This window comes from Pelophylax lessonae (assembly GCF_965119305.1).
Source record: "Pelophylax lessonae genome assembly, chromosome: 4".
Lineage (NCBI taxonomy): Eukaryota > Metazoa > Chordata > Amphibia > Anura > Ranidae > Pelophylax > Pelophylax lessonae.
Window position 1 is genome coordinate 631,671,096 of NC_138771.1, and position 17,912 is coordinate 631,689,007.

General features: G+C 43.6%; 1 protein-coding gene across 1 annotated transcript in view; it reads right to left on the reverse strand.

Moving 5' to 3' along the window:
• Nucleotides 1-16,908: 16,908 nt before the first annotated feature.
• Nucleotides 16,909-17,912, reverse strand: part of LOC309552374 (uncharacterized protein) — a 51,486-nt gene continuing 50,482 nt past the window's right edge. Inside the window, exon 4 of the mRNA XM_082253308.1 lies at nucleotides 16,909-17,047. Coding sequence (XP_082109434.1) covers nucleotides 16,938-17,047 — 110 coding nt within the window. The 3' untranslated portion in view covers nucleotides 16,909-16,937. The remainder of the gene's footprint in view (nucleotides 17,048-17,912) is intronic.

Consider the following 17,912-nt stretch of genomic DNA (forward strand, 5'->3'; position numbering starts at 1 on the left):
ACATTGTCTCCCACCCAGTCTACTGCAGAAAGGTCACAGTTGGCACCTGCAGCCGATGTCCAACCGTCTTTCACCTCACCCCCTTGCAAATCAGGCAAGCAGTCTGAGCCCAAGCCATACAGCAGTCTCTTCTTCTTTTTGATGACTCTGTCAGCAGGGTTTCCCAGGGCCATCCACCTAGCCCTGCCCCAGAAGTGGAAGAGATTGAGTGCAGCGATGCCCAACCACTTATTTCTCAAGATGAGTACATGCAAGGACTATCGCAGCACGTCTCCGATGATGACGAAACGCAGGTGCCAACTGCTGCGGCGTTCAGCATTGTGGAGACCGACAAGGAGGGCAGGGGTGAAGACTGGGTGGAAGATGATGTGGAGGACGATGAGGTCCTCGACCCCACATGGAATGAAGGTCATGCAGGTGACCTGAGTAGTTTGGAGGAAGAGGCGGTGGTCGCACAGAGCCACCAGCACAGCAGAAGAGGGAGCAGGGTGCAGAAGGGAGCGGCCGTGCCCTAGACACTACGCCCGCTACTGTCCAACGCAGCAAGGGAACGAGCGCACCAAAGTCAGCTCAAAGGAGTTCTCTAGCGTGGAAGTTCTTTAGAAAATGTGCTGATGACAGGACACGAGTGGTTTGCACCCTGTGCAATCAGAGCTTGAAGCGAGGCATAAACCTTCTCAACCTGAGCACAACCTGCATGATCAGGCATCTAAGTGCAAAGCACGAGCTGCAGTGGAGTACACACCTTCAAAACCAAGATACGTCTCTGGCTCATCCTGCTTCCTCTTCTGCTGCAGTCTCGGCCGCTCCAGCCACATCTGTAGTAATACCGGCACCTGCCACCCCGCAAACAGACGATCTGTCAGCAACACCACCACCTGGGTCACCAACAACCATCTCCACAATGTCCCGTGGAAGCGTTCAGCTTTCCATCTCCCAAACACTTGAGAGGAAGAGGAAGTACCCCCCTACCCACCCGCGATCCCTGGCCCTGAATGCCAGCATTTCAAAATTATTGGCCTTTGAAATGCTGTCATTCCGTCTGGTGGAGAGGCACAGTTTTAAAAACCTTATGTCGGTGGCTGTCCCACAGTACGTCGTGCCCAGCCGCCACTACTTTTCCAGGCAAGCCATCCCTTCCCTGCACAACCAAGTGGGGGAAAAAAATCAGGTGTGCACTGCGCAACGCCATCTGTGCCAAGGTCCACCTAACTACCGATACGTGGACCAGTAAGCACGGTCAGGGGTGTTATATCTCCCTAACGGCACACTGGGTAAATGCAGTGGCGGATGGGCCTGAGGCGGATAGCAATTTGGCGCATGTCCTTCCACCACCGAGGATTGCAGGGCGCTTCAGTTTGCCTCCTGTTCCTAACTCCTCCTACTCCGCTTCCTCATCCTCTACCGCCTCCTCATCCGGACAGCGTAACACCTTCACCACCAACTTCAGCACGGCCAGGGGTAAACGACAGCAGGCAGTTTTACAACTTGCCTGTTTGGGGGACAAACCACACACCGCGCAGGAGTTGTGGAGGAGCATGGAACAGCAGACAAATGAGTGGTTGCTGCCAGCGAGCCTCAAGCCCGGCCTGGTGGTGTGCGATAACGGGCGAAATCTCATAGCAGCTCTGGGCCTAGCCGGTTTGATGCACATCCCTTGCCTGGCGCATGTGCTGAATTGGTGGTGCAGAGGTTCCTTAAAAACTACCCCGATATTTCAGAGCTGCTGCAGAAAGTGCGGGCCGTTTGTGCGCACTTTTGGCGTTCTCACCCTGCTGCTGCTCGCCTGGCAGCGCTGCAGCGTAACTTCGGCCTTCCCGCTCACCGCCTCATATGTGACGTGCCCACAAGGTGGAACTCCACCTTGCACATGCTGGAAAGAGTGTGCGAGCAGCAGCAGGCCATAGTGGAGTTTCAGCTGCAGCACGCACACGTGAGTCGCTCTGCGGAACAGCACCACTTCACCACCAATAACTGTTCCTCCATGTGAGACCTGTGTGCCTTGTTGCGCTGTTTTGAGTACTCCACCAACATGGCCAGTGGCGATGACGCCGTTCTCAGCTTAACTATCCCACTTCTATGCCTCCTTGAAAAAACAATTCGGGCGATGATGGAAGAGGATGTGGCACAGGATGAGGAGGAGGAGGAGGAGGATGAAGAGGTAACATTTCCAAGGCTTTCAGGGCAGTCATTCGCAAGGGGCTCCGAGGGTGGGTTCCTGCACACACAAACGCCAGGGACACAATTGTCCAGCAGGGGCACAGTTCTGGAGGATGAGGAGGATGAGGAGGAGGAGGAGCTGGAGGAGGAGATGGAACCATGTTCACAGCAGGGTGGCACCCAGGCCAGCTCATGGCCATCACTGGTGCGTGGCTGGGGGGATACAGAGGACACGGACGATACACCTCCCACAGAGGACAGCCTTTCGTTGCCTCTGGGCAGCCTGGCACACATGAGCGATTACATGCTGCAGTGTCTCCACAACGACCGCCGAGTTGCCCACATTCTAACTTGTGCTGATTACTGGGTGGCCGCGCTGCTGGATCCCCGTTACAAGGACAACGTACCGTCCTTAATTCACTCACTGGAGCGCGATCGCAAGATGCGCGAGTACAAGCGCACGCTGGTAGACGCCATGCTGCTGGCATTCCCATCTGACAGCGGGGCCACAGTGGAAGCACAAGGCAGAGGAGGAGGAGGAGGAGGTCGCCAACGCAAACCAGGGCACCGCCAGCACCTCAGAAGGCAGGGTTAGCATGGCCGAAATGTGGAAAAGCTTTGTCAGCACGCCACAACAAACAGCAGCACCAGCAGCTCAGATGGAACGTCTTAGCAGGAGGCAGCATTTTACCAACATGGTGGAGCAGTATGTGTGCACACGCCTACATGTAGTGAATAACGGGTCTGCCCCCTTCAACTTCTGGGTCTCCAAATTGGGCACATGGCCTGAGCTTGCCCTTTACGCCTTGGAGGTGCTGGCGTGCCCTGCAGCCAGTGTATTATCTGAACGGGTATTTAGCACGGCTGGGGGCGTTATAACAGACAAGCGCAGCCGCCTGTCCAGGGACAATGTGGACAAGCTCACGTTCATTAAAATGAACCAGGCATGGATCCCACGGGACTTTTCCGTACCTTATGCAGAATAGCAATGGATACCGACCTTACCCACCCATTGTTCCATTTTTGCTCTTTCTCACTCTTTTGGGGTGTACCCTCATTTAAAATTTGTGAAAAGAAGCAGTGTTGGCTACCTCGTCCTCCTCCTCAGGGCCAGATTAACGTAGGGGCTATTGTAGCTGCAGCTCCAGGCCCCTACCTTAATATAGGCCCCGGGTTGGCCATATTCACTGTTACCGCTCTTCTGTCACTTGTAAACACAGAAGTCTGGCTTCTATGCTCGCTTCCCCAGGCAGCACCCTCAGAACCTCCCCACACAGCGCGAAGGCCGGACAAGGAGGGACAGTTGCCGATGCATGGATGTGTTTATGGGCTTCAGAGACAGCATCCCATGTTGAATTAGGCATGCATGGCTGCACCCTTCCTCCTCTGGGTGCATGCCAAGGCACGGCCCTTAAGGCCCTTCAAAATCCACAGCACCAAGCCCATGATGCTCTTAATCCGGCCCTGGTCCTCCTCCTCCACCGCCGCTTCCACCTACACCGCCCATAGGTGTGCGTAGCCTATTGCATTAAGGTGTGCACCCCAAAGTTGAAATACACATGCATGTGTTTGCCTACAGGTACATGGCCCCAATACATTACTCTCCCTGCTGGCAAAGAGAAATAGAGCAGAGCAGGTCCGAGGGAGATCTTTCCCATCTCCTCACTGGCAAACAGAGCGATAATGCTAATGTGCCCTAGGTGATTAGGGTGTGCCCAGGTACACCCAGCACACCCTGTGCGCACGCCTATGACACCGCCACATCCACCACCACCTCAACCTCCCTCCTACTCCATATGGGCCTCGTCCTTCAGAGATGAAGAAGAACATTGTTTTATTTTTCTGTTTTTTTTTTGTTGTTTTAAGTTATTTCCCTATCCACATTTGTTTGCAGAGCACTTGCCATGCTCTTAATTACGTTTTGCTGCCATTTGCAGCACTCTAGCCCTTTCCTTTGGTGTTTTAGAGCAATTTTAGTGCCTGAAAGTTCGGGTCCCCATTGACTTCAATGGGGTTCGGTGTCCGGGAAAAGTTCGGTAAAAGTCCGGGACACGGACCCGGACTTTTTTTTAAAGTTCGGCCGAACCCGTCGAACACGGACATCTAGGTGTCCGCTCAACCCTAGTCTATGCTCATAGACAAAGATGGCTAGGTCATGAGTTCTAGCCCCAACCATGAAAACACATTGTGTGTGATCATTTTTTTGCCACATAGTAATACATTGGCTACATCACCTAAAAGTGCATGTCAATGGCCATGTATATTCAAGAAACAGACATGCATATGTGCCGTGTGCAATTATGCATATGCCAAGTTTCAGTATTTATTTACAGCTGTCCAAAATTTAAGGAGGTTATGGCATACTTGGGATTTGAACTCACGCTCTCAGTGTTTATAGATAGGAAAACTAACCACTAAACCATTGAGCTGAGCATGATTACCCATGGAATATTTAGTCCCATGTTTCAATAGTTAACCACTTCCTTACAGGGCAATTACACCCCCTTTCTGCCCAGGCCAATTTTCAGCTTTTTATGCTGTTGCATTTTGAATGACAATTGCACGGTCATGCAAACCTGTACCTAACCCAAATTTATGACATTTTTTTCACACAAATAGATCTTTCTTTTGGTGGTATTTGATCACTGCAAGGTTTTATTTTTTTTTGCTAAAAGAAGACCTAAATATTTGACCCCTAAAAAAAATGTGTTTTTGATTATGTAATAAAATTTGGTAAATCAATATTTTTTTTGTTGCACTGATGAGCATTGATGAGGCTGCACTGGCAGGCACTGATGAGACACTAATATGCAGCACTGATGGGCACTGATAGGCGGCACTGATATGCAGCATTGATGGGCATTGGTAGGTGGCACTGATGGGCAATGATTGGCACTGGTGGGCAGCACTGATAGATGGTAATGATGGGCAGCACTGATGAGGAGGGCACTAACAGGCTCTCTGAGCACTGATTGGCATCAATGGTGGCATGGGTGGGCATCCCTGGTGGCCATGGGTCAGCAATCCCTGGTGGCTCTAGTGGCATCCCCCAAGGGTCTGCACTGGTAATCAATTCTCTGATTACAAGCACAGACCCACCACCCCCCACACTTACTTTGCATATGAATGCCATTTCTTCACGGCTGAAAGTGGCCCTCACTATGATTAGCCAGTTGATTGTGACCACTTCCTGGAATGTGTGCAACCCGATTTGGTGACATTTCTGGTCCAGGGTGAATGCCTATGTGCCATTTGCAATTTATTTTAAAGGGATTTTGCTTTATTTTAAAAATGGTGCACACAGACAACTAAAATGTATTGGAAATGTTTTACCTAGGCCAGTGATGGTAATCCTTAACCCCCCTAGATGTTTTTGCCCTACATTTCCCATAATGCTCATGAACTCTGCAGTGTAGGTGAGCATCATGGGAAATGTTGTTACAAAACACCTGTGTTGCCAAGGTTCATTATCACTGACCTAGGAAATTTTGTATTATTCCTTAATTTATATATATTTTTAGCTAAATCTATACATACACACTTTAATTATTTCTTACAATTTAGCCCCACACCACCCCCGCACGCACACCATATCCCTCCACCATACACACACACACCCCCCCATACACACACACCACCCCCCCACACACACACACACACACACACACACCACCCCCCTCCCATACACACACACACACACTTACTTTGCATATGAATGCCATTTCTTCATGGCTGAAAGTGGCCCTCACCATAATTAGCCAGTTGATTGTGACCACTTCCTGGAATGTGTGGAACCCAATTTGGTGTCATTTCTGGTCTTTATTTTAAAAATGGTGCACACAGACAACTAAAATGTATTGGAAATGTTTTACCTAGGCCAGTGATGGTAATACTTAACCCCCCGTAGATGTTTTTGCCCTACATTTCCCATAATGCTCATGTACTCTGCAGTGTAGGTGAGCATCATGGGAAATGTTCACTACCGCTGGCCTAGGGCAACTAAAAAGGTGAGTCAGTCATGCATGAATACAGTGCTGTAGCAATCTTTTATTTAGTAATCATTTTGTGGGTTTTTTTTTTTAATTTTTGGGTTACATTCATCCACAGAGGCTGAACGGAAATTTTGGATTATTCCTTTATTTATATATATTTTTAGCTAAATATATACATACACTTTTTTAAAAATATTTCTTACAATTTGGCCACACACACCCCCATACACACACAAACACCCATACACACACACACACACACACACCCATACACACACACACACCCCCATACACACACACACACACACATACACACCCACACACCCCTCCCCATACACACACACACTTCACTGGAGTACAGGGACGGAGCCATACACTTGCCGCTGTACAGGAACGGAGCCAAACACTTGCCGCTGTACAGGGACGGAGCCTTACACATGTTCATACTGTACTGGCATTGCACACACCAAAAATACAAGAAATGGATTACATTCAAAAGACACAAGATATCTGAATTACATCCAGACAAATATGAAGAAAAGAAAAGAAAAAAACAGGAGCTGTGTACAAATGAATAAGCTTTATTGAACACGTATAAAACATCCATCAGTAATCACTAAAGCAGGCATGGGAGATGTGAAATCCCCCCCCCCTACCCTCAAACCCCCAAATCAAGTATTCTTTATTCAAATTAAAGTGCAAAGATACAACATATGATGAATAGATATAGAACTTACAATATCCAACAGTCAAGCAAAATCAGTTGTAGACACCTTGGTATTAAGCATAAAACATACCCAACATACTTTTATGGTTATTGTTTGCATGAGCCTACCTTTTCATTTAAACTACCATCAAATCAGTAGAACATACAGGTACACAGAGGCATGAAAATAAAAAAATAAAACTTGTATAGAGTGCAGAAAATCACACTTTGCAAAAACTATACAAACATTTAGAGCATGAAAAATATTCATCCAACAAAATACACTTACTGCAATATGGGTTCTTAGGCATGCCAGCCCACCCCCAAAAGCAAATTCAGACGTAAAGACATGTGGCCCTTCCAGAGGGCAAATGATCTGCTCTTTACCATGCCTTAATATAACATTGGTTAAACTACACACACCCAGTAAAGGAAACACCCAGCAAAGTAATTAATTGTGTCTGTTGGTTCCTAATGCAAAATCACCAGTTCACTAATGAATAAAAGTGTTTGTCAAAATGAAAAATCCACTTTGTGCTTATGAGATTATTGAAAGCATTGCTTATGTGGGTTGACTTGATGTAGTATATTTGGAACAAAAAACTGTGCAAAATAGCAAATGGTTTGAGCATGAGCAGGTGAACCCAGAAATCTTTCAGAAAAAAAAAATATATATATAAATTATATTTTGCGGATATATATACTGTATATATTTTAATACATATATATATATATATACATAGATATGTGCATTTCTCTCATTAACGCAGTTTTACCGCGGTATTAGCCACAGTATATAGCGCAATTCACTATACCTCCCGCTAACATTTTCTAGAAAAGTAATTTTTTGCCTACTTTTTGGTATGGAGCATGCACACATGGGCTATCTGGCAGCAATAGACTCCGGGGCTATTTTTGCATTTTACACTTTTCTTGAAATCTTTTTCTACTTAACTTTTTCACACAGTTTAAAAGCAGTTTATCTCAAGATCATATAACACATCTTTCCCAAGCATTTTTTATTGTTTTCCTGCCATATATTGTGATTTTGAACAAAACAGTCCTGCTTTTAGGACTGACGTTATTTGATCTTAGTGAATTTCACATTGCTCATAATGTTTCTGATGGAGGTATAGTGAACTGCATTGGCGCCTTTGCCTAGTCACCATGGAGTTAAAGTAGAACAAAATCAATGCTGGAGGTATAGTAAATCAGGCCCAATGTATCTTTCTCTTCATTCAGAGGAGGAAGGAAACACAGTGGCGGGCTTACAGTGACCAATCACTGTGATAGCCAATCAGAGGCTATCACAACGATCAGGTGACCCTGGAAACTGACAGTCCTGGGTCCCGATTGTTAGTACTTTGAGACACTATTCTCTGCCAATTCATTCTATTCATTGCCAGTAGCTATCTGCTTAAGTGAGCCAGAGAATTGCAACCTGAGAGTCATCGGCAGTCATCTCCACCATCAGGATCTCTGGTGAAGTCCAGGCAACTTCTTGGACCTTACACCTAGGCCCTTGTTAGGGGCCTTCCCCCACAGCTGACACAGACCCCCCCTTCCTTCCCCCACAGCTGACACTGACACAGACCCCCCTTCCCCCACAGCTGACACTGACAGAGACCCCCCCTTTCCCCCACAGCTGACACTGATAGAGACCTCCCACTGACCCTGACAGAGACCCCCCCTTCCCCCACTGACACTAGCAGAGACCCCCCATGCCACAGCAGAACAGAGATATATAGTGTCCCCGACCATCCCCTGTCCCGGGTCCCCCCCATCACAGACAACATCCCCCCCAGAGATACAGAGACCCCCATGATAGCCACCAGAGAGACCTCAGCTCAGGCCAGGCCACTAAATAAATGTGCACTGCTCAACAACTACTACACTACTCTGCTGCTGACTCTCACTAATTATTAATTTGTTATACATACATTATTAGTTCGGACTTGTATACCTGCTGTGTGTGGGTTGATGTGCACTGCATTGCATACCACACTGAGGAGGACAGTGCTCTGCTCTCTGGGCTCCAGTGGCTGGCTGGCTGGCATGGCGGCTGGGCCTGAAACGACCATGGTGAGGCTGGCTGCGATGGGGACGCTTGGGGCTCCAGGTCCTGGCTGGCTGCAACACTCGGGGCTCCTGTGTGGAGTGTGGACTGGCTTGGCTGGCTGAAAGGCCGCAGGTGGGACGCTGATACCACGTGGGGGATGTTCTTCTTACCGCTGGGAAGAGGAAGGGGCGGAGACTTTTTATTCAGCTCCCGCACTAATTCACCAATCAGCTCTGTTCTTTTGACTTTTTTTTCTCCCAGGCGCAGGAGGTCGTGGCTTGGCTTATGACGTTATTTCCTAATCGATGTTGCTGGCACCCCGAATCGATGCAGAATCGCGAAGGGTCGCATCGCGATGCTGTGATTCGCTGATTATATTCTGCAGGACTAGCTTCCCACGCGTGACCAACGTAGGTCTTCGTCGGTTTGAGCAGGAGAGCCACCCTGCTGCAGTAAAAAGGCGGCAGGTGGTCAGGAAGCAGTTAATTTGTTTGTTACCACATGAGGGAGTCTTCTATAAATAAAACGTTTCTGTTAAAAAAAAAAAAAAGTTTATATTTAGCCCTCGCTCTCATTGGAGCAACTTGTCATGCAATTTGACAGGCCAAATCGCCTGAGAAGTCGCAGCCTTTTGTTGGTATTGGCACTGTTCATATCGGTGCGACACCGATCAATTTGAAAACGTAATTCCTGCACTACTTTTGGAGATTTTGGGTGCAACTTTCATAGACATCTGTGCATGAAGCCACGCAGATGTCTTCAAAGTTGCACCTGAAGTGGCACTGACATGTGACTTTGAAATTGTGCGATTTCAGATGAAGTTGCATGATTTCAAAGCTGCATTCAGTGTGAATGAAGGCTTAGTGAGGTCTACTATTCCACTGCTTTCCTAATGTCTGCTTGTTTTTGTTTTAACCACTTCAATCCCGGGCATTTTTACCCCTTTCCTGCCCTGGCCAATTTTCAGCTTTCAGCGCTGTCATATTTTTAATTACGGTTGCGCGGTCATGCAACGCTGTATCCAGATTAATTTTTTATCATTTTTTTCACACAAATGGAGCTTTCTTTTTGTGGTATTTATTCCCCACTGGGTTTTTTTTGCTAAATAAATGGAAAAAGACCAACACGTATTTCTTTATTTCCATAATAACATTTTGCAAATAAATTATATTTCTTTAAAATTTTAGGCCAAAATCTATTCTGCTACATTTCATTGGTGAAAATATCCCAGATCAGTGCATAATATTTAGTCTGTAGGAAAGATATAGAGTCTCTCCTGAAAACGCCAGAACAGTACAAATATCTCTCAAGTGACCCCTTTTTGGAAAGTGGACAGTCCAAGGTATTTAGTAAGAGGCATGACGAGTTTTTTTAAGTAGTAATTTTTTTTTTCCACAATTTTTTGGAAAATGAAGAAATTAAAAAAATAAATAAATTCAAATTGTTGTTACATATGGCTACCAGTGCAGTACAGAGTCATCATATAACTGGTGTGGCAGTGATCAGGGACACTGACTGGGGACAGCATGTAAAAAAAAAGCAAACAAAATATAAATAAAACATTTTTTTTTTTTTATTACATTTTTTTTACAATTTCTTTTTAACTCACTGTGACCAGAACAAAAACAGCATTAGCATAGTAACATTGTACTACTCTGGGGAAGAGATGTCTTTTCTTCACTGAATATCACTGGTATGAGCAACCATTTTTACTGAATGAAGTTGATTTATTCAGTGTGTATTGTTGTGATTAGTTGTGATTGGCCATAGGATTGTCTTTATCAGGAAGCTGACAATTGTTGCACTCACATTTGGGAATTTGCACACAAGCATGTAGAGTATTGCGTTCCCCTCTCCTGGATCACCACTGCAAGATGTCAGGACTAGGGATGATCGAACGGTTCGGTTCGACCATCGGTTCGACCCGAACATTGGGTGGTCGAAATTCAGCCGAATTCCGAACTTTTTGCTGAAAAAGTTCAGAATTCGGCAACCAGAACCGACCAAAATGCAATAGGTCAGGAAATGGGCTTTAAAAGCCCGTGATTGGACCAGAACCATCAGTTAAAGCCAATTGAGGGGGCAGGAGAATGCTAGGAATGTGATTGGAGTGACTAGGGGGTCCAGAGGCCAATCATTAGTGAATACGCCCCCCAGTATATAAGATAGCCCCGCCAAATTCCTAGCATTGTAATACAGGGACGTGGAAGAGAGTGGAAGCAGTTCCGATACTTCTGCTTCAGTGTCATTTAGCAATTATTAGTGTGATGAAAGGGATATCTAGTGTAGTTAGGGTGCTATTTTCCACTTTAGTTAGATTAAAAAATCTAGTTTCTGTAGGGAAAGTGTTAAGTGCCAGCGTGACCATAGTGTAGTGTAGGGTTAACTGACTCTGACTGCTATGGCAGGGTGACAAAACCCTTCCATTTCAGGGTGACCGCTATAGAGAAAAGATAGTTTCTCTTAGGTCACTTATAGAACAGCGATATGGCTTCTCACCTGTCACCCTGCTTTTTGCTGCAGGCGTTTATAGGGCTTTTTTGAGGACATGTTTGGAGTCAGGCATGACATCTGAACTTCTGTGTAGGGGTATATATACACACACACACATGTATGTATGTATACATATACACATATATAGGTGTGAAAGTAGCAGAACACTATGCTTGCGCTAATGAAATAATTAACAGGCATATGGCTCCGCTCCTATCACACCTATATATGTGTATGTGTATAAATACATATGTGTGTGTGTATATATACCCCTATACAGAAGTTCAGATGTCATGCCTGACTACAAACATGTCCTCAAAAAAGCCCTATAAACGCCTGCAATAACACACCTGGGCGTTTTTTTTTTTTTTTATGGCGCAGGCGTTTTTTTGGGGTCTTTGGAGGCAGGCAAAACATCTGAACTTCTGTATAGGGGTATATATACACACACACTTATATGTATTTATACATATACACACATATAGGTGTGAAAGGAGAGAAGCCATATGGGTGTTAATTATTTCATTAGCGCAAGTATAGTGTTCTGCTACTTTCACACCTATATATGTATATGTGTATAAATACATATAAGCGTGTGTGTGTATATATACCCCTACACAGAAGTTCTGATGTTATGCCTGCCTCCAAAAACTCCCAAAAAAACGCTTGCTACAAAACCGTCAAGGTGAGAAAATAGCGGAGCCATATCCCTGTTCTATATTATTTCTAATACAAACGATCTTTTTTTTATGGTTCTGGACATGCTACAGAGCTGAAATTTCACAGGTACACTTTTTAGACCCCCCAGACACTAAATCCTAAGAAATCTCTTTTTTTTTTTCAATATTTTTTTCAATAATTGGCTCTCTATCAAAAATAACAATTTTTAAGAACTTTCTTTGTGTGATTAATAGTCTCTGGGGCATGACCCAGAACCCTAGGCACTTTTTAGGGGCATTTATTGTGTTTTAGGGCTTCAAAACTGTGTTTTTTTATTACCGAAGTTCGGGTCCCATTGATTTCAATGGGGTTCTGAAATCCAGGCCGAACTTTCGGGAGGTTCGGGTGTTCTGGTCAAACCAAACTTTTCAAAAGTTCGATCATCCCTAGTCAGGACTGATAAACCGCCACCCACGGATCAGATGATAGATCCCAGATCCTCCTACCGAGGCTCCGATGTGCATGGTGAACTGCGCCCGTGCCCGGACCGGCCGGTGTTGCGCCTCAGCGGTGGACGAGAGGGAGGTGGAAAAGACAGAGCCAATACGTCACCACCCTCGTTGGTATGACAACGTGTTTTGGAGGCGTGGCCTTCTTCATCAGGCCACACCCACACTGGTACATAACGGCTATTTAACCACAGTAGTGACCCCTCCCCTGCTCCTCATCTTAAAGGGACCATACCAGGAGAGGTGAGCTAACACAGAAACCAATGAATAGGACTAAAAGCAAACTTTTTCTTAAGGAAATTAACATAATTATATTAAAATCATTGTAAATTGTGAAAAAAGACAGATTTATTGTACATAAAAAACACACATATATATATATATATATATATAAAAAGGGGGAATTGCATATGAAATTTTACCCTACACACCCTCTGTAGTTTCTTATTGTATATATATATATATATATCTCATATATTCAGTACCCACAAAGCACTGAAGGTACTCTCCCCATCACAACATACCCCCCCCCCAAAACCAAATGGGTGACCCATCCTATCACAACAATAGCATGAACGGGGTATAAATGGGATCGTTCTGGGCGGTAACTAACTTCTAAAAAGAGAACCAAATTGTAAACATGTTTTATGACCCTGGCCACGACATCATAATTACGCCACAATACTAATCATATATGTACAGTTAAACTGTAAAACTGTACACATTGTCACAATATTAATATAAAATAAAACTGGCCCCCAAATAGTAAAAAAAAAAATATTTTGTTTTTTTCATTTAGCTGTATATTTCTTGCTATTATAATTTTCCACCAAAGAACAGCTCAAAATAAATTCTGATTGCAGCGATACCACATTTGTGTGCATTTTGCATTTTTTTGATTTTTTTTATCCTACCTAAAACACACTGACACCAATTCATTTTTTTTTTTAAATAAAATTCTACCCAAAATATGCTGACTGTTACCTTTGACCCCCGACTTTGACCCTTGACCCTGACCTTTGACCCTAACACTAACCCTGGCAACCTTGATCTTGTTATTTTTGTCTTTATTTTTTCATCTACTTTTTATTCTTTATTTTTAATTTTTTATATATATATATATATATATATATATATATATATATATATATATATATATATATATATATATATTTTTTTTTTTTTTTTAAACACTTGGTTTGTTAAGAAATCCTCTCCTGCAAGTAGAGGAAGATACAATGTATCTTTCTCTTCATTCAGAAGAGGAAGGAAACCCAGTGGCGGGCTTACAGTGACCGATCACTGTGATAGCCAATCCAAGGCTATCACAACGATCAGGTGACCCGGAAACTGACAGTCCTGGGTCCTGATTGTTGGTACGAGACCCGGGGCTCTCAGTGAGAACCCAGCCTTTGTGCCGGGAGAGCGCTTTGTGGTACACTCCCAGCACAAAGAGAAGTTTGCATATATGCGGCCCCATGGAAAACCGTGAAGGGGTTAAAGGAAAGATACAGTATATAGCCTCCAAATAACTTCTTGTATTCCCAGTGACAGGTACTAATAATGCTACAGCAAATAAAAATATTTAATTCAATTTCTGGCTTCCAGCCTCTTGGTAACAGTTCGGGGAAGGTCCTTTTCTGTTCCAGCATGATAAAGGTAAGTCCATAAAGACATGGTTTGATGAGTTTGGTGTGAAAGAACTCCAGGGACCTTCACAGATCCCTGACCTCTACCCTATTGAACACTTTTGAGAAGAATTGCAACATAAGTTGTGAGGCAGGTCTTCTCATCCAACATCAGTACCTGGATGTGCAAATTTTCATTTAGCTGAATAGGGACACATTTCCAAAGCCTTCCCAGAAAGGTGGAGGCTGTTATACAAAGTGGGGGAGTGGACTAACCCAAAAATAATGGTCTTGGAATGAGATGCCCAACAAGCTCATATAGTAGGGATAGATAGATAGATAGATAGATAGATAGATAGATAGATAGATAGATAGATAGATAGATAGATAGATAGATAGATAGATAGATAGATAGATAGATAGATAGATAGATAGATAGATAGATAGATAGATAGATAGATAGATAGATAGATAGATAGATAGATAGATAGATAGATAGATAGATAGATAGAGTATATAGTGTGTATGTGAAAAAAAATGTCTGTCAGGAAAGTCTAGTGCTCTTGCTCCTCATTCCAGCATCCTGGTTTTGGGTATGGCATTCTCCTTGTGTGTCTATCCACCCACAAGGTAATTGATGTGGTCATTCTCTGGGTGGAGACCAAACTTGATATAAGCCAGCCAAGCTTGCAGTCCCATGGCTTGTGATAGAGTGTAATACTCGATAAAGCTAATAGAAAATATATACTCCAATAGGTGTATATTCTTTGCGCCTATGGATGGCCTACTAGGAGGGGGGTGTTGAGTGGTAGATTAAATAAATAAATAATGGAGGGGGTGGTGATAGCAGCTGCTATAGAATAGGTATAGAATGAATAAAGAAAACCCCAAAGTAGTTGGGATTATTATAGCGCTTGCTGTTGGGGACCAGGGTAAACAATTACCTGGATAAAATATGTCAAATAAATATGTAAAAACGTTGAATAAAATAAATTGGTGACTAATGACTGAATAAATACCATATACTGGATGGTGGTGTATCACACAATAATACAGTGTAAGATCAATAGATAATCATACAATATCAAGTATCAAATCACATAAGTGCCATTAAAGTGCAAATAAGTGCCAAAATAAGTCCAATCAAAGTTCATATGTGACTTAAGTGCATAAGATAAAATTCCGTGCCAAAAAGGGAGAAAAGTGCAAGTGCTTGTGCTGGGTCCTCCAGTGGTCCAACTGCCGATACCTATGGAGTGACTTTAGGGAATAGTGGGGGTGTGAACTCACCAGATGTTGTGGGTCTTAATTACCTTATGGTAAAAAGACCTATAGAGCCTAGTGGCCTCCTCGGCCGGAGAAATGGCGACTGCTGGGCTTTGTAGTCCCCTACGATCCAGGGTCCCCTTCCTGATTACACTGGATCCTCAGGGTCCGGTTGGGGTAAAAAATAATTGCTCCAAATAGTGCAGTACCATTAAAAAAAGGTTTTTATCAAATGCACATTACAAATAAGTTAAAATTTAAAAGGATCGCGCCCGCTGTATTAGTGCCTGTAGCGTGGAGAGCGGTGACTACCGACTTGCGCTCCACCTGGCTTCAGGGCATGCAGCGTGCGTTCCACCTGACGCGCGTTTCGTCAGAGCGTGTGACGTCTTCAGAGGGGTTTTCTTTATTCACTCGATAAAGCTGCCTGTTTGTCTGCCCTGCTATGTTAGATTGTATTGCCTCTTGAAGGCCTCGGATTGGATATTGACTATTCTCTGAACTCTGAGTGCCTTTTGACTTGGGACCGATGCCATACCATCGCACTACCTTAACCGGAAAGCTGCTAATAATAGGAATAATACACTACTGTATGTAGGGTACTCTAAGCTATAAGTAAGCTTATTATGTGATTGTCTTCTTGAAATTCACAGAGATTTTTTTTTTCTATAGCGTTCCATGGGTGTGTTTGATTGGCATTAATGTGTGCAGTATATCATGGTCATCTACTTCCTTGCATAAACAATTAAAATAGTATAAATACATTCTGAGATATATATATATATATATATATATATATATATATATATATATATATATATATATATATATATATATATATATCTATATATATATATATATATATATATATATCTATATATTTAAAAAAAATAGCACTTTCCTTTTTGCTGTTAGGTGCCACTTATATACGTTCAATAAAGTAATTAATTCTCGCCACACAAGACAGTGGTCTGGATTTTTCCAAAACAATTTGGTTTGAGACTTGAGGGAGCTATAATTCCATAGTTTGGAGAAGTTTTCTGTTCCACCATGTTTGTGCCCCTGTGTACAAAGCCAGCTCCATAAAGACATGGTTTGATGAGCTTGATGTGGAGGAACTTGAGTGGTCTACAAAGAACCCTGACCTCAACCCTATTGAACACCTTTGGGATGAATTTAAACATGTGAGCCATATCTTCTTGCCCAATATCAGTACCTGACCTCACAAATGTTCTTTTGGCTGAATAGAAACAAATTCCACAAAAACACTCCACAATCTTGTAAAAAGTATTCCCAGAAAAGTGTACACTGTTATAATTAGAGTGGTGGCCAACTATATAATTGTATTAATGGTCATAGAATGGGATATCCAACAAATATAGAGGTTATGGTCAAAATGATAGACAGACAGACAGACAGATAGATAGATAATTTTTTGCACTTAAATTTCACTTTTTGATGTCTTCACTTTTTGATCACATATATGGTAGCCAGTACTGAAAGTAAAAGACTTAGGAATGCTTTGAACCCAACATAAGCTGCAAATATTTTAACGTAGAGGTACCATGTATTCCCTGTAAGACAGAAACAAAAATAAATGTCATTTAGGCATTTTGATATTCATAGGCTTAATAATGTAACCTAATTCTCCATCACCACCTTATCAAATTTTAATTTGATTCCTCCTCAGTGTGTGATTGCCCCCCCCCCCCCCAAAGTTGTTAAAACTTGGTTTGATGCCATTTTAAACCCAGGAGGAATTCATTGTGTGAACAGCCCCTATGAGACCTGTCAAACATCTCAGACCACGGCAGGTAAATCTAACCAACTTTAAAATGACTATATTAGATTGTACAGAGACCTGACTTGTTCATGGACAATCTGCACCCATCTGATTCCCCTTAGGATTATTACACTGACCAACTCAGACCCAGCTTAACAATGTATGGAGGGATATCTGTCCATATTTCAGCCGGAGACGATATGCTAAATACTGAGGTAATTATGTCATGATTAGGGTTGAGCGAACACGGACTGTATTATTCGTGTTCGTACCGAATAATTGGATTTTTGTTACCCGAACACGGACCCGAAAACTTTACTGTATATTCGGGTAAAAATCCGTGTTCGGTCATTTTATTTCCGGGTTTTGTATACATTGGCGCGCTTTTCATGGCGGGCTTTCAACAGCCAATCAACAAGCGTTTAACTGGTGTGCCTTAAGCCATCCCAGCCATGCCTACAAATGTATTAGTAGCTGTGATTGGCCATATGAAGCATGTGACCAAGTCTTTATAAGTTCGAGCCAGCGCCGCTGCGTCATTCTGCTGTGTTAGTTCAGGGACAGAGCACACATCATACGTGCTGGCTGCTGATTAGGGACAGACAGGCAAAAACCATTTGTGTCCGGATAGAATTGAGAGACAGGTCGGAGTGTGT